We start from the raw sequence: 24,842 nt of genomic DNA on the forward strand, positions 1-24,842 counted from the left end.
CCATGCCTTTCCCTCACCCTCCTTGCCACCACACGCAGCGTTCGCTGGGGTTTTCCATTACCCTGGCAATCCTGCGCACGCTGGGTAATGGAGAACTGATTGTGCTTTAAAGAGCCAAACATGCAGCGCCTGAATTATTCAGCTTTTAACATGCAGAAACAGGCCAAATTCCCAAGGGATGTGGAAGAGCTCTGCCAGTTAATGCAGAGTCGCTGCAGGAGCTGCACCGGTAGGCATGCAGGAGCTGCATGCTCTTGCTGTGCCCATGTCACTTCTGCTGGGATTATTTCTCTCCAGGTGCTTTCCATCCTGCAGGGTGCGGGTGCTGCCCCAGGACTCACCCATGCTCAAGCGCCACCCCTGTCCCTGTGCCACCAACCGTGGTGGCAGCAAGTCACCGGGCAGAGGAGGAAAAGGCCCAGACGGCCGTGTTTGTGCAGACGGCAGGGCTCGGGCTGCGTGCCCGCAGCGTTGCAGCACGGCTTCTGCAGCTCTCCTCTACGCCTCAGCTCCGGAGCAGAGCTCGCCCTGCAATCATTAACCCAGCCGGGCCTATCCCTGGTAGCATTTGGCACCGCATCACCCCGATAAAGATAGCGCCGAGATTGCTGTGTTTGTGCCCCTGGTACAATATACCCACGCATCTGTTCGCAGACGCTTTTTCCTCCTTTTACGTGGGCTCGGCTGGTTGCAAGAGCAGGAAGCCACGGTTATATTCCTGCCTCTCTCTCCCACCACAGCTGCGGCCCCTCGCAGGGGGTTTTCCCCTGTGGGGTCTCCCCCAGCCCTACCCCACACTGCCTCCTCGGGGATGGGAAGGCTGTGATCCCCCTGGGAGGGCTGCACAGGGCCAGGGGGAGGGCAACGGGCATCCTGCCCTGCACCTGCTCCTGCACCTGCTCTCTCCCTACCCCTTCTCCATCCTTTTCTCACATCCTCCCCTCGCCCCTCTCCCCTCCTGGCCCCCTCCCTCTCCCCTTCTCCCCCCTCCCTTCATCCATCCATCCATCCATCCATCCATCCATCCATCCATCCATCCATCCATCCATCCATCCATCCATCCATCCATCCATCCATCCATCCCCTCCATCTCCCTCCCTCCATCTCTCTCCCCCCCCGACCCTCTCCCCCCACTTTCGCTTTGGCCTCCCCTCTCCCCCCTCGCCATTGGCCCGGCCTCCTCCGGATTCCGCCGCCGATTGGAGGAAAGCCCCGTCCGTCAGGGCTCAGTGCCCGCCCCCGCGGCGGGGGCCGGGGTGCGCGGGGGGGGCGGTGGCGAAAGGGCGGCGGCGGCGGCCGGCGGCAGGTACGGGACCGGGGGGGGACCGCGACGGGACCGGGATGGGGACCGGGAGGGGACCGGGATGGGGACAGGGACCGGGGGGGGACCGGGATGGGGACCTGGAGAGGACCGGGATAGGAACAGGGACCGGGATGGGACTGGGATGGGGACCTGGAGGGGACCGGGAGGATGCTGGAGGGATGCGGGAGGGATGCGGGAGGGATGCCGGGGCTCGGGGTGGGCTCCGCACGCCGGTGGCAGCTCCGTGATGCCGGGCGAGCACCGGGAGCCCGGCGGAGAGGCTCCGGTGGGGTCAGGGAAAAGGGCGGCGGGGTCCCCGCTGAGCCCCCGCTGCCCACGAGCTGCGGGGATGGGCGCGGGGGGAGCCGCAGAGCCGGGACAGCCCCGAAATGGGGCTGGGGGCGGCCGGGGGGGGGCTGTGCTGCAGCCAGGGAGTGCAGGGATTTTAAGGGGGGTCCACAATCTCGGTGCTCATCCGTGTAGGCACACGCGTGTCTTGCTTCAAGGGGGGAAAAAAAAACCCGGAGTGGCCAAGCGCGTGGAGATTTTCCATTAGACCTCGGGTGATGCTCCGAGAACGATATTTTTTACCGCCCTGTATAGCTGCATTCGTCACAGCTGAAGCATGGCTTTTTTTTTTTTTTTTTTTCCATTTAGCAAATCTCGATGGGAAATCAAAAAGGGGCAGAGAAGGGGCAGAAAGTAAGAAAAGCTAGCGAGGCGGCACGGCAAAATGATGCCTGCAGCAAGCAAAAGGGATGTGAAAAACACTGCGAGCCTCATTGCAAGAGAACAGTAACTGAAGTTAGGGAAGGAAGGCACAGGCAGCGTGCTGAGCCGAATTCAGAGCGTTTTCATTGTCTGACCTATATTATTTTCACTAACCTATTTGCTGAGGTGATAGGAATCAAAAGCATTGTTGCCTAAAGAACATGCTTTCTGTTCTGCGAGCTCAAAGTGCTCTCGTGGACATTAATCATATGAGCTTGCTGTGTGTCATTTTATTACCGTTTTATAGGCTGCTCGATTGTATCAAGCAACACACCACAAATGTGAAGTTATCCCAGTCTGGCACCTCCTTTTTTTTTTTTCTTTTTTTCTTTCCTCCTCTCTCCTCCCTCCCCCTTTTTTTTATTTCTTCCTTTTTCTGGGCTTCTACTTTTTATAGCATCACTTGGTTGTAAAATCACACATTAAACCAGCATCCGAGGGGGAGCAAACACAAAGGAGAGATCTTTAGAGACGCATGCCTTGAGCTGATGTAAATGTGAGAAAGCATGAAACGGCGGGTAGAGAGAGGGTGAGTCAAATAATGAAAAGGAAAAAAAAATAATGAAAGAGGGAAAGAAAAAAAAAAAAAAAGTGAAGCTATTTATATGCAAAGAGGTCCAGCCTGCGGGCTACCGAAAATGATATGAGGCTGCTGTTAGCAGCCCTCTGCAGAGGGGCCAACCGCAGCCACCTGCCCTCCGCAGCTCAGCCGGAACCAGTGGTGGGTGTGAATGGTTGTGCACGGGTGTGTAAGGGTGTGCTTGGGTGTGCACGGGTGTGTAAGGGTGTTCTTGGGTAGGCATGGGTGTGCCAGGTTCACTGGGAGCCCCGTGGCACCGCGGAGTAGCTGCTGCACGCTGCACGCATCCTGCCCTGCACTGCCCCGTGCGTGGATCCACCCCTGGGATCCCCGTGGCTGCCAATGTTGGCAGTTTCTGGGCTTCAGAAAGCAGGAACTACCTGCGCAAGGGCTTACTAGAAATCTTTGCAGAGCTTAGAGATTTACAGGCAAGAGGGAAGACAAGATCAGCAGCTAACAAAAGGAATATCCACCGGCTTAGGGAGATCAGCATCCAGCTGCTTTGTGCCTGATGCAAACTCCTGAAGGCAGCCCTAATCTTTTTGTGTGTGCCTTCCCAGCCTGCTGGGGTCCTGCTCTCTGCTTTGGGTTTTTCACCCTGCAGTAGCACAGAAGTGAATCGTGGCTCTGCTTCGCACTGACCGTTCCAACCTGAGCACTTCTGCTTCTGTTTATTTTAATTAAGCGTACCTAGCCCAGCAACCTGCCTTTCCTAAGGGCTTGGTCACAACCCTTAGGTGAGGAGTTATATGCTTTGCTTTGCCATTTGGGTTTCTGGTCTTCCCTGCCTTGCAGAATCCCATTAGTGCGATGGTGAATGGTGGAAATGCTTTGCTAGATTTCCACAAGCACTTAGCAGAGCTAAGGCACTGGCCTGATGGGCTGGGGAGATGCTGAGCACGGTTTCAGGGGCAAGGTTTCCCCCTTGGATTTCACACTCAATAACACAAGGTGGCTGGCGTTAAAGCAGCGTGCAGGAGCCGTTCCCCAGCGCGGTTTGGATGTGGGCTGCCCTCAGGTGCTTTGGTGTCCAGATTTGGCTTTCAGTGTCTGCTCTGAAATGCATTCTGCTTTTCTAATACTCTTAAAAACCTCATTATCTGGGCCCAGCGAGGGGCTGATCTTTGTGCAGAGGAGCAGGAACAGCTCTGGCTGCACTGGGATGCAGGGTCTGAGGCTTTGCCTGCCCCGTGCCCAGCAGGGAAGCTTCAGCAACTCCCCCAGCTGCCCCTGAGAGCTGCTACTCTCCTTTCCCTTTTCAAATCTGCTTTATTGCTAGACCTCCCCATGATATGCATAGGTTTGTACCGTCTTGGCCTCGAGTGACCTCCCAGCGTGTGAATAGCGATGCTGAACCAGGTCAGTTAAGAACAAAGAGATTCTGCAAATGCTTTCTGTGAAAAATGCTCAGAGAGAGGTGAAGGACTTCATCTGGTTTATGAATCCCAGATAAAACTGTCCGCCCCACTTCAGTAGTAGTGACGAGTGATTGTAGATGAGAGCTCAGAGAGGACCACTAACTTTGGCAGCTTTTGCGTCAGACCTCTCATTAGTACAGCAGAGAGCATGAAATGAGGGAATGCAGTGTTTAATTTTAACAGAATGATGTTATTCTAACCTTAAAGCTCTCTTCAGGCAGAAATAATGCGGGATCTGGGCAGTTGCTGCATTACTGGTATCAAAAATAAAGTCATTCAAATTCCAGACTGTAAATGAATTTATGAGCAATGGGAGTTTTTCAGTGGAGGGAAAAGCTCTGTGTTATTCTTGTTCCCCTGTTCAGTGTTCAACAAGGTGGTGAGCCTTAGGGCAGCTTTTCGATTCCTGGTGTAACAGAGACGTTAGGCCAATTTCTCCTCTTCTGCTGTGCCACTGATGTACATGTAGTTACGCTCAAACTAAATTTAATTCTGATTTTTAATGCATAAAATATATTGCTGCATGGTGTCCATAGTGTTCAGTCATTTGAATTCCCAGAGCTTGGCTTGGATCTTCCAAGAAAGAAAATAAAACGCTGGCAAGCCCTGTTTAACTATTGTCCAGTGGTGTGAAGGAGTTAGGGACTCATTTTCATGTTGAGAAAGCAAGGCCAAACATTTTTTTTTTCATCTGAAATACTTTATTTTTCAATATTATGTCTGGAAAAAAAATCCAAGTACTCTTTCGCATTTTTATATAGTTTCTTATTTGTGAACTTAAGTGCTTTAAATATACTATGACAATGAGATAGAAGTTAATTTTCTTGATGGCACTGAGAGATTAAAACCAAAGTACATCTAGATTATGGATCTCTAGTAAATGATCCTAGCCTGTGACACAAAAATAAAAATTTCCTCAAAACATCATCAAAAGAATATGAGCTCTGCTAGATTTTCTGTTCCCGCATATCTTCTTGGAAAACTGCATCGATCTTTTTGGCTTAACATAGTCCAAATAAAACAGATTGGAAAATGCATTTTTCTATTTTATTTTTTTTAACTTCCCAAGCCCCATAGAAACTGTAAGGCAAGCCGTTGGTCCATCCCGCTCTGCCTCACCGTGGCTGGATGCTAGGGCTCAGCACCATCCCTGCGTGACCGATCTGCTCCTGCACCCCTTCTGCATAATCTGCGACAGGGCAAATGCCCTGGAGCTTTATGTTAGCATAAGAATTCCCCCCAAAAGGGATTGCCTCGAGGTGCTTTCAAAGCAGCTTTATGGTTTTCTTTGTATGGCTGGAGTGGGTTCAATCTCGAGGAGGATTTAGACCCTTCAAGTCAGATGTGGGTTTTGCTTAAGGCAGAATCGGCCTTTTCTGCAGCCACCCCATAGCCCTGATCAGCCTGTGATCCCTTTAGTGCTGGGCATTTGCCGCTTATTTGGCAGAAAAGCTTGAAAGGAGGATTTTAAGATGCTGAAGAAATTGAATTAAAAAGAGCTACAGGTAGGTAAGCAACCTGTGGTACACTGATTATCTGTCCCAAATGTGTTAAAATAACTTCAGACCCATAGTTCTTAGGGAATACCGATCAAAAATTCATTCTCAGTTACCCTCACTCAAGCTGGTAACAGAAAACAAGTTTATTTATTTCTCTTGTGTTCATTCCTCAAAGGTCCTTTGCAGGGGCTGTAGGATGCAGGCAGGTCCTTAGCAAGGCAAACAAAAGAGTTTTCAAGTCAGGAGTGAAAACCACACCGTGCTGCTGCAGAGGCAGGGATCCTTGAAGGCAGTTTTCAGATTTCCAAGTAAATCTGTCCTCCAGCAGCTGCTGTGTAAGGCTGCGAGTTCTCATACACGAGAGAACGGAGCGTGCAAAGTAGAAGCTGTGCCCACAGTGTGCACAGACAGCAAACCCCTCTGACTTCCAGCAGATGTTTTGGGTTGACAAAGGGAACATTATATGCCTGTTTATTCCTTTATCTCAGGAAGAAATACCATTTGGCAGCAATTTGTTCCCTGGCAGTAGGAATGAATTATTGACCCGCTCGGGTACTGTGAGATGAAAGAAATGCCATCCTGCAAGGGGTGCAGTTCACAAACCCGGCGGTGTTTGTGGTGGCAGAGCACATGTGCACCTGTCTGTGCACCTTCCTCTGTGTCTACATCAGCGTGTGCATTGATCTGTGCTGGTATGGGATTGCTGTTTCATATGGAGCTGGATTTCTTCGAGAGGCCACTTAATACAGAATTGCATTGCTCCGAGCGTTTTTCCACCAGCATCTCTTGATGGAATCTTACCTCTGACCAGCAGAGGTTTTTATTTATTCACCAGTCACATGGAAGCAGCAGGCCACTGAGGATAACACATCCCTGAGACTGTCAGTGCCTTCCACATTAAGCCATTTGCTGTAGCCACTATAGGAGCTCACAGAAGAGACATTTGTGAGGATTCACTGTTGAAACGTGCTGGAGCTTTCTAAGGAAGTGATAATTTCAGATTCTCAGAGCCTCCTAAAATCCCCAGGCCATGCTATTCACCATGTAGCTTCTGCCTGTCCTTGGTGGCAGTGATCAGCATCATCACACTGCCAGCATGCTGCCCTCATGCTCTGACCTGTTCCCTTTGGGTCTGGGTTCTTATCCTTCATCTCATCACTGCTGTATTTGTAGTTGGGGTTTTGGTTTGAGATTTTCAGTCAGAGACGGAAGAGAAGTCATTCCCTTCAAACGGGTCATCATTTCCTCTCAATTGCACAATAGGAATATGCCTTCTTCAAAGAAATCCCCAAACCACAATGTGTCAGGATCTGGGGTGTTGCATGATCAAACAGAAATTAACCCACTCTGACTTGGTGTTTATTTTAAGGGGATGAAACATGACGTTTTTGTTTAGTTCATTGTTGGAGGGCAGATAGAGTGCATGGTGTCAGGAGACTTGGAGACAGCAAACACCGAGTCAGAAGCCCTACAGCTACACAACCCTAGTCCAAGCTCCCCTGTGCCATGTCAGATTTGTGTTGAAGGGTTAATTTTGCACCATCTGGCTTTGTGCTAGATCAAATATTGTTTCTGTTGTTGTAGCTGACATGAGACCAGAGTATACTCAGTATAATGTGCTTGGCTAATCCAACAGAAATATGATTATGTGCCCATTCCTGCTCCAGATCTGCTCTAATGGGTGATTTAGTAACACACAAAATAGTGACGGTGGAGACATGGCCTGAGAGCCGTAAACAACCTGGACGTGATGATCTCTGTGCAGTGGGCAGCAGAGACAATAGGAATGTCTAACTCCAATTAGATACCTAACTTTTAACAAGTAATTAAGAGAGAGAAATCCCACTCTTTATGCAGAACGACTTCCCAGGGAGTCATCTGAGACATAGGAACCAGGGTTATTTAACTGTGTATTTTGCGTGCCATACTGGCTTCCTAGGTGCTGATCTGAGGATAACCAAAAAAATGAGCAGCTGGAGTTGTAGGGTAGCATGCGAAATGGCCCATTGCAAACAGCAAGTTCATTTAAGTGCTGTCTGGGCAGTTGTGCTGTTCCTCTGCTTGGCAGGAATCTCAAGACTAATACCTAGGAGGATTAGAGAGCATCGCTGGATGTTAAACAAGATCCAGGTTAAGCAGTGTGCACCAGTGAGCTTGTGCTCTGGGGAATGTTTGGGGAAGCTGTTACTTGCTGATCTGGAAAAAAGTGGGCTTGTGTGGGAAATACTCTTCTCCCAGCTGCCTTCGTCCTGCATTTACTGTCTCTCATGCTCCCACTTGACACAGTTTCCACCCCTCTCTCAGCCCATCTCACAGACTCGTGCCCATGTGTTCAGACACATCCCCATGTGAGGATGGTGAACGTTGTCGGGGTGCCTGCTTTTCATTTTTATCTTCATCGTGATCTAACCAGGAAGATGAAAAAAAAAAAGTTCTAGAAAACTATGGTAGATGTTGGCATTATGCTGTTATATTTAGCCAATGCTCAGCATCTTTGCATAGTGATTGTAAAAAAGCAACATCCTCTTGTGCTTTTGGTTTGTTTGGTTTGGGTTTTTTTGCCCTCTTTTTTTTTTTTTTTTCATTTTTATTGGTCTTATCTTTAGAAGCAGCAAATCATGTTTGATGTTCATCATTTGTTTTATGCTCTTTTTGGTTGTCTCTCACATCATACAGGATTTGCCTGAATGTGCATCTTTTGCATGGAAGCAAAGGGATGTGTATAGGGACTAACTGGTAACCATTGGGAAAAGCTGACTAATGCTTCATGCAGAAACATTACCCTGAATGTTGGACTTCTTTAAATGGGTAGTGAGAAGACAAATTCAGGAAAATAATGCTGTGCTATGTGTAAGGAAAATGTCAGTGTCGTATCTGTGTTGTGAGAGCTGCAGGGACACCTGGCTCCACGAGCAGGTGAAAACCGTATGGTACTAGCATGGAAACCTTCTAGTCATTGATCAAGCTTACAGGAAGGAAAAAAGACATTAAAGCAAGAGTGATGTGAGAGAGAGGGAGTTAGGATTTACAGCATAAAACAGCCTTTTGTCTGGCTAATCTTGGCTGAAGCAGAATATAGTTGCCTGGTTAAATCTGCTTTGTGTATTGGCATTGCAAGTTTTTAAAGATGGTCGAAGGCAGCTGCAGCCAATTGCATTTGCACAGATAAGCTGGAACAAATAAGTAAGCTGAGAAAATCTGGCTAGATTTATCTTCAAAGCATTTTCAGGCAGCTAATTGAAAATTATCAAAGCCACCTTCCTGATTTCTTGCGTATTATTGCACTAATTTGCCAGCGAGTGGAAGAGTGCTTGGCAAAGAAAGGATTTGGGGAGTGCTAAGCTTTACTATTTAGGAGTTATTTAATTATAAATGTGTCCTTGCTCATGTGATAATATAAAGCCAGCTTCTGCTGCTGTGTTCCATGCCTCAGACCCCAGAGGGACTGAAAGCACACCTCTGGTGCAGCCGCAGCACTGTCACTGGTGGCGAGCACAGCTTTAGATATTTGTTTAGATATTTATTTTTTCAGATATTTAGTACTGGGTGCTCTTTAGGTGCATTTCTCCTTCGTGAAACACTTGTGTGTGTGCAGGAAGGTGCTGTTCCTATAGCCATTGCTTACAAAGGGGCTGCTCCTGGCAATAGCAGTCTCCCCCATATTGCTGAACCAAAGGGACACGTTGCAAAAGCATGTGAAAAGAAGGCAGTTTTCACATCCTTGCGGAGCTTCGTAAAAGCCTGGCTGCTAGGAAAAAAAATCGGTGTTGTATCCCCAAAGAACAGCCCAGTCACCACACGCTGTCCGTTCTCTCCCTTCCAGCTCAAGCAGCACTTGGAGGACGAGCCCCATTCACAGGACCGCAGCGTGGATTTGTCACGCTTCTGGGAGGCTTTCCCCTCGTAAACCAGTGAGTGGATTATGCTTGATCCATGCGGTGTTCATCAGCTGCAGCAGAAGTAATACTGATAATCCTCCAAGCAAAACTGCCCGAGAAAAATCCAGTAGGTGTTACTAAGAGAAATTGAGTAGATGACTTTGTCCCTGGCTGGACTAACAGCTGAGCCTGGGATCCTTTGGGATCGGGGCACTCCCAAACCAGGCTGTCCATACAGCAAGGTCAGGCTCTCTTGCAGATATCAGAGAGAATAACTCTGAGCATTGTATGGGGCTGCTCCCCTCCAGTTCACGTTATATTTCATTTTTTCCCCCATTCCCATTACCTTAGCAAGTATCTCCATACATGCCATAGGAATGAAGAAGTGATTAAGTCTGCCGATAAACTGTGCTTGGCTATGGGAAGCAGATATTATGAGTAGATGTTATTTGCCACGTCAATATGCTGTGAAAGTTAAAAATCATAGAGTGAAAGGGAAAATTAACTACTATTGGGCATTCTTGGGGAAATGGGATTATTCTGCATATCAGTTAGGAGTTAATAAGTAACATTAATCTAATCACAGGTCTCAGCCGAGACACAACATATTTTTTCTCCGTCCTGTGACTTTCTAAATCATCACCTGATAAAAGGTTGAAAGTTTTGCTATTGATTTAATAGTAAATATTGGTGACGTGGGGATATTTACAACTTTCACCATGAAATACAAATCACGTTTTCATTGCCTTGCTCCTTCTGCTGTGTTGACTCAGTAGTGTTGACTGTCTGGAACAAGCTGTGCATCTTCAAAAAAAAAAAAAGGAGTTAAACTCTTGCAGTAAAATGAATAAATCTATAGAAATAATAGCATTGGGCCTGGTTCAAAGGAAGCAAGACCTCACCATCTGAGTCATTAAAAACAGAGATGAATGAGAAGCAATAGATGGATGGCTCAGATGAATAAAAAATGATTAGGAAGTGCACGTAGCTGGTTGATTTGTTGTTGTGTTTTATTTTTATTTTTTATTTTTTTTCCTAAAAATTATATTTTTGTCCTCTAAAGTGGCATATGGCTTACGTGGAAGCTAATCTTCCCAGTGAATGTGTCAGTTCCAGTTTGGAAACACTTGGAGAGATAACAAGCAGCTTGGTGGAGAGCAGCGGGTAGCAATCGGGCTTGCTGCCCAGAGCATCTGGGTGCAGCCTGGCAGTGCTGCTCCAGGAGGAGGGGGCCAGGACATGGGCCTGGGGGCAGTGTGGGGCTTTTGGGAGTGGAGGGAGACATCTGCTGCCTTGGGGAAAGATTTGTTGCTTTCTTGAAAAACCCCATGTTCACTGGTAACTAAGCAAGATTAAGAGTAACAAAAGTCGAGGGGGAGGATGCTGCAATCACTTGGATCCAGTGGCAAGGCTCCTGCTGCTTCAAGGATGGGAAAACTGTAACGCAAAGTGATAATCTTTTTCCTGACTCATGAAAAACCTACTGATGGAGACATCCCGGTGCTGATAGAGGCAGTACGAGCAGTTCCCCTGGGGGAAGGTGTGCCACTTTGGCAGTTCAGTCGCATAATTTAACTAACTGATATGGGCATTTTTTTATCTACTGAAATCAGTGTTAGTAAAATCAGTCCCCAGCTCAGTAGCCTTCTTTATGAGTGCATTCAAACATTAAGTCAAACGTATGTGATGTGGGGAAGCGTGCAGCCTATGTCAGTCAGCTGCCTTGCAGGAGCCTCTGTTGATTCACACTGGGGTAAGACAACCAGTTCTGCTCCTTAAAGCCTGATCCATTATCCAGTAATCCCTTCTTGGTTTAAATAGAGTAAAAATAGTTTTTGCATTTCCCCATGTTAACAGTGGAGGTTTCTGCGCTGACAGCACCCACAGAACACTGGGCACAGGTGTGGCTGCAAGTGTGTTTCTTGGCACACTGCCTCTGTGTTATCAGCAAATTCCTGCTAAAATCGGGCCCCCACCATATTCTGCGCACTCTGGTCCCCAGACAGGATCATTAAGATTACAGAATTATTTGCAAATGAAAGGTCGCATGTGCTGCTGGCTGTCTCTCATTTGCTAAACTTATCTTAAGGACCGGTGCAGTTGGAGCACTACTGACCTGCATCTTTCAAGTCATACGCTTACATATGTGGTTATGTCCTCTCCCCTTCTGGGATGGAAGCAGAATCCCTAGGGTCTTCTAAGCATCAAATTCTGCAATTCCCATGCTCCAGTGCCTTCAGGAACCACCAGTATAGGGAAGCACATCAGCACTCATGCAATCCATAATCTACAAAGGAAATATCAATAAAATTTGCAGCAATGCACAGATGAGTATTGGTTTATTTGCCAAAGGCTGAAATATTCCCAGGTTACAGCAATCAGAACATGGTTCATTTTATTGGGAAAACAGCCTCCCATTTTCTCCCATAACCCTATTGATGGGCTATGGTTGCAAGCTGAAAAGGAGTATTTTTACAGGAGCCTCTTGAACAAATATTAAAAACAATAATTGGGAAAATGGGATGCTTTGAAAATAACCTGTAATAATGTAGTTCTTGTCTAGCATTTGTTGTGTATTTGAGACCAGCATTCAAAGGAGAACTTAAATGCATTGGCTGAACTATAAATGATAAAAACAATTAAAAAAATACATATTTTTTTTTTCTTCCATGATGAGGTGCTGAGATGCTAGGACAGCTCAGCACAGGAACTGCTTGAAAGAAGGCAGTCTGCAGCAATAATCAGGTTAGAGCCTGGGCCCTGCAGCTTGCTCTGCAATGGCATGTAGTCTAATTAGTTATAGAAAGGATTTTACTTAATAGTTGTAAACAGATCTGAGGACCTGGAATAAAATCAGTCTAACTGTGGAAACTTCTCAGGATAGTTATAAACTGTTATAAGCATGGAGTGAAAGAGAGCAAAGGACTTTTAACAGTGGGAAATGTGAAGCTTTCCACACTGTTCTCTGCAGGAGAAAGGGAAATAAAAGAGGCTGTGCCTGGCAGGGGAAGGGTCAGCTCTTCTCTTAGGAAAGGATAAGGTGCTTCAATAGGCAGGGAGACTGACTTTAGTGTGGTTGTTTTGTGTGGTGTGTGTTTGTTTTTATTTTTTAATACTCTTGAAGGTAATGTTCTTTTCTGTACTATTAGTGGTGCCCCAGTACCTGACGTACAAGCACACTGTGGTGGAGGGCACACGTCCAGCTGCCCTGCACAGCAAAATGCAGTACAGAAAGAATAAGTATCCTACAAAAAGAAAAATAATTATGGGTTTTGCTATGGTTATATTCAAAAGTGTGTGTAAAACTTCTTTTTTTCGCAGGTTGCAATGGTCCTGGCTCAAACCTTCACCATCTGATGTATGCGCCAAAAATCACAGCCCCCAAGTAGGCACATCCTCGGCACCCCACAAAGCCACCCCTGCCACGACTGCACCTGGCCGTGCCGTGCTGTTCATGGCCAAGCCCCCTAGCTTAACGGGAGAGAATGGCTTCCACTTCCCTCAGGCGATCGTCTTCCCCAGCCCGTCTCCCTCGGGCGAGGACAGTGCGGCCTTCGACACCCCTGGGGGCACACCGCTGAGCAATGGCACGGGGTGCTGCGGCACCCCCAGCCCCGCTGAGTCCTGCGCCCAGCCCCTCTGCGAGGCCAGGGACAGCACCCGGTTTGGCGAGGGGATTAAATACGTCTCGACCGATGGAAAGGAGCTGGCATGTGGCTGGGGGGGGTTCACGCCTGGCTGCTTGCAGCTCTTCAACACCTCCAAGGGCGTCTTGTTCTTCCTCTGTGTGGCCTCCTTCCTGCAAGGCATGACGGTGAACGGCTTCATCAACACGGTCATCACCTCCATCGAGCGCCACTTCGACCTCCGCAGCTACCAGAGCGGGCTGATCGCCAGCTCCTACGACATCGCGGCCTGCCTCTGCCTCACCTTCGTCAGCTATTTCGGGGGGAACGGCCACAAGCCGCGGTGGCTGGGCTGGGGTGTGATGGTGATGGGCCTGGGCTCCTTGGTCTTCGCCCTGCCCCACTTCACCACAGGCCTGTACAAGGTGCACTCGTCGGCCGATGTGGGTGTCTGCGCGGCGAACCAGAGCCAGTCGTGCGCCCCAGCCACCTCCAGCCTCTCCAGCTACAGGTTCGTCTTCATGCTGGGGCAGTTCCTGCACGGGATGGGAGCCACGCCGCTCTACACACTCGGTGTCACCTATTTAGACGAGAACGTCAAGACCAACTACTCCCCTGTGTACATTGGTGAGTGGCCTCGGGGGGTAGGAGGGGGACTCAGCCCATCTGCCTTGGCACCGATGAGGCAGCCCTGAGCGCTTTTCTGAGAGTTCCTCCAAGCCTTTTGTTCCTGATGACAGACAAGATGATAATCGGGGAGAAGCAGCAGCAGCTGTTTGGGAGGTTTTGATTATTTTTTTTCCCCCCCTTGCAGTTATTGGCAGGCAGGGCCTGCAAGTGCAGCTGGGGATTTTCGCTCCTGCAGGCCAGGAGGTGTCTCTGTCCCCAGCATGGGAGTCAGCTGGGGACAGCCCTCTGGTGTGTGCATGGCACCAACTTTAAGCTTAGTGCGGCCAAAGACCACGAGGCCATACCCTGTCGATGCGAGGCGGTGCCCCATTAGTGCCATAGCACAGGAGGGATGTTTGCTCAGATGCTGCTGGTGCAAAGTACAGCACAGCTTCACCGAGAGGCTGGGGCTCAGCTCTCCCCTCTGCTCCAGCCTACTTGGTGAAACTGGTGACAGGACTGACCTTTCCCCACCAGGGGAAGGCCCATCCTGCAGCCCTGGCCTTTGGTCGCCTGTATGGTTATATCAGAAGGCTGCAGGGAGAGGAGCCAGGGACTGGGCTGGCATTGATAAGCCAGTGAACTTTCCATGGCAGCAAACCACAATAAATGGCAGTGCTGCAACACGTCATGTAGAGGTTGTGTATTGTCAGTGCCAAGGCAGCGCCTCTGCTCATTGCAGCAGCAGTGAGGATGTGGCAGCAGGGTTAGATGCAGCCCTGGTAAATAACAAACCAGTAACCACGTGGATAGGTTTTGTCCCCTGAACCATTTTTGTGTACCCCATGTTATAAACATTCCCTGGTTGGATGCAGAAGTTTCCCTGGGGCACAAGAGGGAGATGAAACTTGCTGCAGCTCTCTGGCTTTGTGTCTCTCACAGATAGAGCCAGCCATGCACGGTATTTTCCACCTCGGTGTCCTTTTGAACCTCAGAAGATACCAAATGTCACTCCGTGGTGGTCTGTGTGTACCTGGAGTTGAAGTCATGGGCATTAGAGCTCCCCATCAGCAGCACATCCACAGAAGTGCTGCAGGTTCTCTAACACTGCTTGTTTTCCCTTTCAGCTGTTTTCTACACTGCTGCAATCCTTGGGCCTGCAGCGGGTTATCTGGTAGGAGGAATGTTTCTAAATATTTATACTGAAATACACAGAGAGTAAGTTGTTAAAAAATAATCTTGTTCCTTTTCCTTAATGCTGTATGTTTCCTTTGGGGTTAAAAAAAAAAAATAAAAATCCAGAAAAACGACCTGGTGGCTGGGTGGAAACGTGCCTGCCATGTTCAGTAACGTTTCTGCAGGGGGGCCGAGGCTGGAATGATTGCTTGCATTAATGTTGTCACTGGAAGAAAATTGCTCACAAACCTGTCAGCCTAAATCCTTCCTCATGCTGCACTGCCTGCTCTAATGAGGCCAGGAGCAGCAGGTGAATTTTTTGAATGAGTTCCCTGATCAGGCACCGCTGCCAGCACTGCTGCTTTTCCTCACAGTTATCCAGCCACAACTCCTGGTCCCTCCTCGCTTTTTAGTGTTTCTAATTTATTGTATCCCCTGTTACCTTACAAGCTTTTTGGCAGATGAACGGGATAAAAGGGGGGAGCGGGTTTCTTGGGAAGGAATGGGTTATTTCCTCCAGCTTTCTCACAGAAAGGGTGGCTCTGGGATGGAGCAAGGATCACAGCCACCCCCAAAGCACAAATGAAATGGGAAGAGGTGAACATGCAAGCTAGAGATTAAAAGAGAATTAAACGATGTAGTTTCCTCGGCTCTTTAAGTGCTGTGCTCTCAAGTAAGGAGGCAGTGTGTGCTGTGGCAGGATGGATGGTGGGAGAGGTGGTTTCCTTCACTGATGTCCCCCCCCGTGTCCTCCAGGCCCTGCCAGCTTTAGTGAGAGCAGTGCCCGACTTTCCCCCTCCGTTTCAAACCACCGCCTCTCTCCCTTGTGTCGTTTTGGGTTTGTGTCTTACAGGACTGACATCTCCCCAGAAAACACGCTGTGGGTGGGGGCATGGTGGATCGGCTTCCTGGGGGCCGGAGCAGCCTCACTCCTCATCTCCATCCCCATCCTGGGCTACCCCCAGCGCCTCCCAGGTACGTGGCACCACGAGGCTGGAGCTGTGCTTGCATCCTCCTATAGCTGGAGACACCAGGGCAGTGGTGGGAAACAAGTTTCCAGTGTTAAAATTGTAATTAAAATATTATTTGCACCCCTTGGTTCTCCAGCTGCTTATTTCCCTGCTCTTCTCTTGGAGCCAAGCAGCTGGGGCTGGTGGAGAGTGTTGTGTTGTTTTTGCCTCCTGCAAATTCCCTGTTTTGGTAGCATCTCACGTGCTCTTTGTTTCTATTTCCCTCTTGTTTGCAGGATCCCAACGCTATATTGTTATGAGGGTGTCGGAGGCTCATCAGCTGAAGGATGGGAGCCACAAAAAAGCATCAGATCCAGACTTTGGGAAAACAGTTAAAGATCTACCTCGGTGAGAAAAATGCCCCAGGAGGGATGTTCAGGGAGACAGATCCTTTGGATAGAGGTGGTCAGCTCCTCTCAGGTTCAAACTGGGCAAATGGGTGAAGTAGAAACCATGCTGGGGATGATTTGGGAGACCAGGGATGAGGGTCCAGTCCTGTCTCCAGTTTGCAGAAGGTCATGGCCATGTGTGAACCACATGAGGACACGTGCAATGCACTGAATTTAACCAAGAGTGGCTCAGTGCCAGTCTTCAGGTGTTGTGAGATGTACCAGCACTGCCATTTCATTCTCTCAGTGGCATTATTTGATATTTCATTTCTTCCTGTCTGCTCATGTCTGGCTTCACCTGTCCCAGCTGGGCATTGTGCAATGTCTGCTCTGTGCTTTCCTTCCTTTCCTCTGTTGTCGTCTCATGTTAGACTCTTGTTTTGTTTTTTTAATGAGAAAAGAGAGGAAACAAAAACAAAACAAAACAAAAAACTCCTATTGCTCCATTCACAGTAGTTTTCAGTTCCTGTTCTGTTTTATCCTTCATTCCCCCCCTTCTTTTTTGTGTGTGTGTGTGTTTTTGCATCTTCCAGCCCCGTTTTTGTGTTCCTACTCTTACCTCCCCTGCATGGCAGTGGTACAGCAGTGCACGTAATCCCGGGGCCGCTGCTTGGCCCCATTGCGTGGGCGAGCACACTTGCACCTGCCTTGGTGCTCGGTGCAGGATTGCTCAGCTGCCGTCCATCCCTGGAGTGTCAGCTCACGGAGCAAGGAGTAGTTAGAAAACATAGGGGGCGTCATGAGTGGTTTACCAGGGGTTAAGGCAGCTTTGTGAAGAATATTACATTGAACAGATTTCAATTCTGTTATTAAATGGCATTCTTGACTGGGTGCCATTTGCCGAGGTCACGACTTACTCTACACACGGAAATTAAATTCAAACCTGCATTTAAATGATAATGAGGTTATGACTAAAACCAACACAAACTGTGCAGCAGAGAGGAATGAAGTTCAGTGTTTTATGCTTCTCTTGCTTATCTTGAACAAAACTCCCCCTATTTCTCAGTGAAAGCAGTCTCAGTGAAAGCAATAGGTAGAGGTGTCCTGCTCTGGGAGCATCTTCCTTTGCCTCTCGTTCCTGAGGAATGGGTACTGAAGGCAGGCAGCTCTGCTCACCTCAGGCCATTCAGATCAGTCCAGATTTTAGTGTGGTTGTCGTTGTTTTAAAACATCAGAAAGTTCTTCTCTTTTGAAAGCAAAAACCCAGCAGACTCCTGGCTTCCCTGGTTTTGATTATTAAAGGGAAGTGCCTTCAAGGCTGGCTGTTCCAGAGACTTGCATTAAAGAGGAGCCCGCATCTGTGCGCAGCTCTTGGGTACGTGTGGACCTGCCTGCAGAGCAAGGCCAAGGGACAACACTGTTGCTTTTGTTTCCATGAGGGATCTACACTTTTCCTCACAGTACGGACAGTAAGAGTCCCCCAAAGATAAGCAGAAATGCTGATAAATAAAATACTATTCCATGCTATCAGCTCTTTTCTAAGAGAGCTTACTGAGTTACTGTTTTCACAGTGCTACCTAAAAGCAGGAGTGTACAGGAATGCAGCCCAGACAGCTTAAGCCTCTGCCCTGAAGAGATTTCTGTCTTAATTCTTGGGTTGAAAAGGCCTGATAAAATAGCATTTTCCTTCCTCTGCTTCCATATGATTTCTCACATTAAATATCCTCTGATGTCAGTGCAGGCTCAAAGAAAAGACACGTAGAGCTGTGCAAAAACAGGACAGGAGGCTTGCTCCTTACTAGCTGCACGTTTGATCTGCCAAGCCCACATCTTCGGGAAGAAAATACAATGGTCAATACTTCATTTGTCCCTCTTGGATTACTTGGCAGGGTGGGGCTGTGGTGTGTGTCACAGCTTTACTACAGCTTGTGTGTGTTGTGAGGGGAGGATGTTTTGCATTCCTCCAGGACGGGAATACTGCCTTCCATTCCCTTGGTGGTGGTTACAGCAGGTGTCATTTTTGCATGCTGAAAAAAATCCCCATTCACGGGCTGCAAGATTGCACAAGTAGCCATCTGTCACTATTGACTCGTTAGCACGTGGCACTGCGCTGTTACAGCCTGGCAGCCTCTTGTCCTGGGCATGCCAGTGTTCCTCAGACAAGCTCCCAGCTTCCTCAGTAGGACTATTACAAGAGGAAAAAGTGCCCACGTGTGCCTGTGTGAGTAAAGGCTTGTAGGATAAGGCTTTTAGATGTGGTAGGATTCCTCTTCTGGCAATGCTGAGCTCCCCGAAATCCCTTTGGCTGCAAGAACCGAGGACAGCCAAGACTTCTGGAGAGTTATGTGGTTTCTGGGTGTGATTAAAGTCCTGGCAGCAATGAAAAGATCTGTGTTGACTTGAGGTTTTATACGCATTAGCTTCTCACAACTACATCTTCAGTCTGCAAACAAGAAATGACACATGCCCTTACTCTTAGCGCTGAAAGTTGTTCCTCTGCATTTTCCTACCTGCAGCCTTTGTCTGACAAACACACAGTAATGCTGGTGCCAGGAACAACTCTTCTCTTTTCTCTTGAACTGGGAGAGGTGAAGGCATTGTAAGATTTCAACATTAGTCACAAGGCCCACAAGGACTGTTTCCTAGCTAAGAGATTAGGCTTCATTCTTCCAAGTTGAAAAGACTGTTCCTGGAAAATAGGTTAGTAAATTAAGCTAATCCCAACAGCTAGACAATGGTTATTATAAAGCCCTCTGAAATCAAAGTGTAAGAATCTGTGGTATTTCTGTCTTTCAAACTCTTTGTTCTTTTGCTATAATGAAGTTGTCTGCTTCACATGGCTAAAATCACTCTAAATTCCTGGTGTATCTGATGCTGAGCCTCACACTCTCACATTTCATCGTAATTCAGTAGATTTTTCTTCTTTTTCACATTTCTGCCCAAGCTGTAGCTGTTGACTGTCAGTGCCTTTCAATTCAATGAGCCATCCCACTGTGTCCCAGTTGCTTCTGTCACTGCGGGACATGCCAGGCCCCAAAATAGTGATTTTCTACAGGTCCAGGCTAAACCTAGGGGAACCTACGTGGCAGAATTTCAAACTCATCACAAAATGCTCCCTGCAAAGCAGTGTCAGCCCTCTTAGTCCAATATCCGAGATAGTGGGAGATAATTGGGACCATCCCTTGTGCCTGAGGGCATTTCTGTGTCTCGGAGATGCAATTGTTGCTGGATCATCTTTCTGCATATAAATGACACATGGCATTTTTTCAGGAATATCTATTGCTCTTTCCTAAATCCCAGTGGGTCAAAAATAAAATGTATTTGCTTAACTTACATGTTAACTTTTACATGTTAATCTACATGTAAAACTATGCTTAGGTTGCGGGAGAAAGATTAATTTCTGTTTTCCAGTGGGATATCAGGTATATTGGAGGTGCTTCCTCCATACAGAAAGGCTTGCTTGGTATTTCCCATAAGCTGCAAAACATCCATGGTTATAAGTGGTAGTTATTCTCATGAGAACATGGGTGCACATGAGGAGCATGTGTACATGTATATAACACAACTTTGTTCCTTGCTCTTGACTGTTTGAGTCAAGAGTCCCATTTTAAGTGCCATCAGGAACAAATACAACCTTGGAATGACTGAGATTTGGTGACAAATAGAGTCCTTCCACTTAGGAATGGAAGATATTTGAACACACCTGAAATTGAAATGTGCCACAGTGACTCAATCCCAGTATATTTATCCTTCCCAGATCAGTACTGCTGCTTCTGAAGAACCCCACCTTCATCTTCCTCTGCTTAGCGGGAGCAACTGAAGCCACGCTCATTGCTGGGATGTCCACCTTTGGACCCAAGTTCCTGGAGTCTCAGTTCAGTTTAAGTGCCTCTGAAGCTGCTACCCTTTTTGGTAAGGAAACCTGGTTTTGCAACATTTTTTGCTTTTCTCCTACAAATACAAGAGGACTGTAGCTCATGTAGAATGAGACAAACCTGCATTGCTGTTCATTTACAGAAACGTTATCATCCTCAGCTATTAGATAGTCAGGATCGTTTCCTATCAGAACATCTGTACCGAATGTGTTTTCAGAACTCCATCTACAGACATCAGTAAGAAATGTGTTGCTCCTGCAGCCATCTGTTACCCTCTAGAGGAAAGGAAAATAACTGTAGTCTGTTCCTTCTTGGGCATTACCAGAAAACGTGATAACAACTTCGAACAAGAAATGTCTGAATTGCAGACACTTTGTCAATGGGAAGAGCCTCACTTAATTCTCATGTCCCAGACTTAAAAAGTTTAATCTGAGTTCTGTGGGGTCCAACACGCATTAATACTCATGATATGCTCCTAAAACAATCTGCTTTGAGATCTCTGGGGAGAAGAAATTGCCCAACCAGGTTCATGCCATGTTACCTGGCTGCTGTGGAGGACCACCTATTGAAGCAGAGTCCACTGAACTCCTACCAAAAAGCAACACAGCAACCAAAGGGTTATTCTCATGCAGACACACTGCACTTCATGTATTCAGACACAGAAACTCCTTGCTGTTGTTTCTAACCTTTTTCTTTTTTTTTTTTTCTCTCCCTTTTTCAGGTTATCTGGTTGTGCCGGCTGGAGGGGGAGGCACATTCCTGGGAGGATTCCTTGTGAATAAATTTAAACTCCGCTGCTCAGGAATCATCAAATTGTGTTTGCTTTGCACATTGACAAGTCTGATGGCTATTTTCGTTTTTTTCATTCGTTGCCCTAATGTGCCGATGGCAGGAGTAACCCATACATACACAGGAAGGTAATAACGATGATCCCATGTCTTGTACTGCAATAAGGGTAACTGCAAATACATGGTGCTGATGTTGGACATCTGTTAGTGCTGGAGATGGAAGATAATGTCCAGTCAGTCTTACAGGGAGGTGATGAAGGTGAGAGCCATGTCCCCAGAATGCAGATGCCCGATTTTTTTTGTTTAATAGAGTTTATGGAAAAGGCTCCTGCTGGAAGGGATCATCACCAAGTGTGTGTCACTCCACTCTTCAGCTGCCTTCACAGGTTCCTCCTCTGTCCAGTGGCTGTACAAATATTGGGGGTTACTCATTTAGACTAAAAGTGGGGATCTCCTATCCAAATGGAGAAGTGTCCCCATGAGCTGGTCATTTAAACATCCTTTGTAGCTCAAGGCACAATTCCTGTTTCATGGTTAAAAGTAGGTGAGCTGAGCTGAGACCTTTCCCAAGCCTGGCATGTACTCTCTGGGGATCCTGTGCATCTCCTACCATCCCCTCTTCTCCTTCTCTTACTCTTCCACTTTTCCTTTGGAAAACCATTCAGGGGCTCCCCACTGACTACTCCTGTGTTTCCTTTAGTGTTCTGTCTGGTGACCAAGTTAACTTGACAGCACCGTGCAACGCCGCGTGTGGCTGCCTGCGGGAAACCTACAGCCCTGTCTGCGGAAGCAATAACCTTACGTACTATTCTCCTTGCCACGCCGGGTGCAAAAGAGTGTCTGAGAAACTCAGGAATGGCAAGAAGGTACGTCCCAAAGCACCATGCATTAACAACACAGTGGCATCTTATATCAAGTGGTTTGGCTGGCTCTGAAAAAGCATCTGCAGGTCTGGGCTTTGCTGCAAGTCGGTGACAGCCTGCAGCAGGTGTAGGATGCTCTCAGGCACCACCTGGGAGGATGGTAGAAGGTACACTGAGGCCACACTCATAGTGCTCCCCTCAAAGTGCCCAACTTTGATTTTGCCTCATTCTGGGTCAGACTGCACTGAAATGCATAGGATATCACCAAGGCAGGCTCAGGAACTCAGTGGGCACCTGATTCTTGTGCCAGTGCTTATGGGGCTTCTTTTGGGTCCTCAGTGCACATGATCCACCTCCTCAACCTTCCAGCATACTGCTCATAGACACAGGCAAAGGCTCAAATGGGTAATGATGGCATACAGTGCTCAAGGGCTGCCTGGCAAAGTTCGTTTCTCTTATTTAATAATCTGTTTTGAAACATGTGTGTGTCAAGAATGCAGCTGGATTTCTGCTTCACTCTGCTCGGGGAGCAAAACCAGCTGTTTTCTGCCCTCTTTGAATTTATTTCTTTTTAAAGCCCAGCTCCGACTCTCAGTGCTCTTCCTAGCAAACAACTCACCAGCATTTCTTTCCCAGGTCTATAAGGAGTGTAGCTGTTTTGAGAAAAATACTTTCCCTGGTGAGGCAGAGGCAGGCAAATGCACCTCCTCTTGTGAGAAAAGGACCCTGCTCCTCTTCTTCATGTTCATAGTGATCCTCTTCACCTTCCTGAGCAGCATTCCTGCCCTGACTGCGACTCTGCGGTAAGCACAGGGTCCTCTGCAAGAAGCCCCCAATATCTCCATCTCCTTTTTATCCCAGGGCTCGAGGCCTAGGGAAAGTGCAACAGGAACCACCAGCCTGGAAAGAGAGGGACTAATTCCCTTCACTGTCTAGCTGGGAGAGCAAATCTTATCAGTGGCAGCTCTTTCCTCTGACATCAGGCATGGGTGTGTGTGTGTCCCAGTTTGCAGCATCAAGGGTGGACATTGCACTGGGACAAAGCTTGGCATGCAGGGAGGTGCTGTGCAGCCTGGCAGCGCTGCTGAACATCCCCTTCTTCTTCCCCAGGTGTGTCCCTGACAGGCAAAGGTCATTTGCACTCGGGATCCAGTGGATCGTCGTACGAACACTAGGTATAGTACAAAGTGACTTTGTGTGTCCTCATGCTCTGCTGGCTGTGCAGAGCATGCACCACGGTGTTTTACCTAAGAACAAAACAAGTTGGGTTGGAAGAGAAGGGGGCAGGACGCGGGATGGTGAAAGGAGGATGCTTTCCCTTGTTTGCAAGAAAAAAATCTAATTCTGTTTGCATAGAGTTTGAAAAAATGAATGAAGGGTTGTGTAACACGGCGCAGATGGAGCAGAGGAGCAATATCCTGGCAACAAGTCCTAATTATAAGAAAAAAGGGGCATTGAAGCCCCTGTGTATGTCTTTTGGTGCTTGTGCAGTAAACAGGCCAGAGTCAAAAGACAACACGCTGGACTCTCAGTGTTTTTTTAAATTCAGCATGGTTTGGGTGCCTTGTTGCTCTGGGCACAGCTCTGGATTTTGCAGGGTGGCTTTGTTTAATCACGGTAACCCCAGTGCCTGATGTGTTCCTGCAAGTGTAGTCCCAAAGCATCTTGCGAGTGCATAGGTCCTGCCCTAACTGCGGGTCTGCTTTGTCTCCCCGCAGGAAGCATCCCCGGCCCCATTGCCTTTGGGTCGATGATCGATAAATCCTGCCTGCTCTGGCAGGACCAGTGCGGCGAGAAAGGCTCTTGCTACGTTTACGAGAACTCAGCCATGAGCCTCTACACCCTGATCACTGGGCTGGTCTACAAGGTGAGGCTGGTGTTTCGCTCTCCAATCAGGCAGCTCTTTAGGAGGCAGCAGTTTGCACTGGGAGACAGTTTTACAAACTCGTGTTATGCCGATCTGCCTCCTCCAAACCCAAATTAGACCTTAAGACATGAAATGTTCTCAGTGAGGGCAAAAGCTCCATTTGCTTCTTGCCAGGTAATGGTGCTCCAGGCACCATCATTCTCTTAAAATCCCATTACTTTCCAGGCTTACAGCTTCTGTTACACCGTAAGAAAAATCCCCTCTTCTCCCAACAGTTACTGAAGTGATTTTTGCTTGAAATGGAATAAAATGTAAGACAACAGTGTGTTAGTGAGAGTGAGCAATGTCATTGCAGGCCAGCTGTAAATAACCGTTCCCTGATCACCACTAGAAAATACGAGACCTTAGCTGTGCGTTTCCTATTTATTAGCTGGAAACCATCATTTTAACTGCTCCCAGACAGGCATTTGATGTAGAGAGCTGTGTTTAGCAGTTACCATGAAAAAGAGGTTTCTAAAATCCTTCACACTCTCTAAAGCGCTGCTGGTTCCCACTTGCTTTGCTGGTTTACACCTGCTGACAACTGGACACTTGTTTTGGGGCAGAACAGGGAGTAATGGGGTGTCTTGGTGTCTGCAGGTGCTTGGGACAACTTTCTTTATGGTCGCCTGTGTGCAGTACAAACCACCGCCAGCAGAATCAGCTCAGGGCAGCTCGGACACATCTGAAAATGGCAACAGTGACCTCCAGGAAACCAAACCTTCTCTTCCTGCTGCAGAGGATATATGAAGCTATACGCATGCCAGTGACTTTCTCAGTGTCAAAATATAAAAAGAAGACATTATACAGTCCCTAGGTTTTTTATTATTATTTAATTATTAGTAATGTTCTCACTTTTTTTTTTTTTTTTTTTTTTTTTTTTTTTTTTAGTTTAAGAGAAATAATTTAATCAATCACTGGTGTGCTTGCTATTTTCTTAACAGCAGAAGCACATTCAAAATTGTGTGCTGATGTCATATGCAGTTATTTAATTTTATTTAAAGAAAGGGCTACCGTAGCTTTATTCCATGTCTGTGACACGCAAGGACCACGTTCTCCATGAGTGGAAATAGGCACCAATAACTCCAATGGAGTGCGTGGGGTTTAAGCCACCGGAGGATCTGTTCCCTCATATCTCAATGATAAAGCCAACTGTAGCAAAACTTCTGTTGAGACCTTCCAAGCCTGCAAAGACACCTGCTGTCCTGCAA

General features: G+C 47.6%; 1 protein-coding gene across 2 annotated transcripts; it reads left to right on the forward strand.

Moving 5' to 3' along the window:
• The first annotated feature begins 1,290 nt into the window (after positions 1–1,290).
• SLCO4A1 (solute carrier organic anion transporter family member 4A1) lies at positions 1,291–24,445 on the forward strand. 2 transcript variants are annotated; one of them, XM_032198652.1, is made up of 13 exons: positions 1,291–1,306; positions 9,395–9,576; positions 12,771–13,702; positions 14,812–14,902; positions 15,714–15,835; positions 16,107–16,218; positions 19,957–20,111; positions 20,796–20,991; positions 21,563–21,728; positions 22,362–22,528; positions 22,836–22,900; positions 23,444–23,592; positions 24,232–24,445. In XM_032198652.1, exons 3-13 carry the CDS (start codon positions 12,904–12,906, stop codon positions 24,379–24,381), a joined length of 2,172 nt encoding a protein of 723 aa, XP_032054543.1. In that variant the 5' UTR covers positions 1,291–1,306; positions 9,395–9,576; positions 12,771–12,903; the 3' UTR covers positions 24,382–24,445. The 2 variants fall into 2 exon arrangements, with proteins under 2 accessions (XP_032054543.1, XP_032054542.1); XM_032198651.1 differs by having other exon boundaries at positions 1,297–1,306; positions 9,395–9,482.
• Positions 24,446–24,842: the final 397 nt, after the last annotated feature.

This window comes from Aythya fuligula, chromosome 16, assembly GCF_009819795.1.
Source record: "Aythya fuligula isolate bAytFul2 chromosome 16, bAytFul2.pri, whole genome shotgun sequence".
NCBI classification, from domain to species: Eukaryota; Metazoa; Chordata; class Aves; order Anseriformes; family Anatidae; genus Aythya; species Aythya fuligula.

Excerpts from the sequence above, each read along its gene's own strand:
- SLCO4A1 (XM_032198652.1), top strand. The coding sequence starts at position 12,904 with ATGGCCAAGCCCCCTAGCTTAACGGGAGAGAATGGCTTCCACTTCCCT. Across the intron at positions 15,836-16,106 it reads CTACCCCCAGCGCCTCCCAG|GATCCCAACGCTATATTGTT; the intron begins GTACGTGGCACC and ends TCTTGTTTGCAG. Across the intron at positions 22,901-23,443 it reads GATCGTCGTACGAACACTAG|GAAGCATCCCCGGCCCCATT; the intron begins GTATAGTACAAA and ends GTCTCCCCGCAG.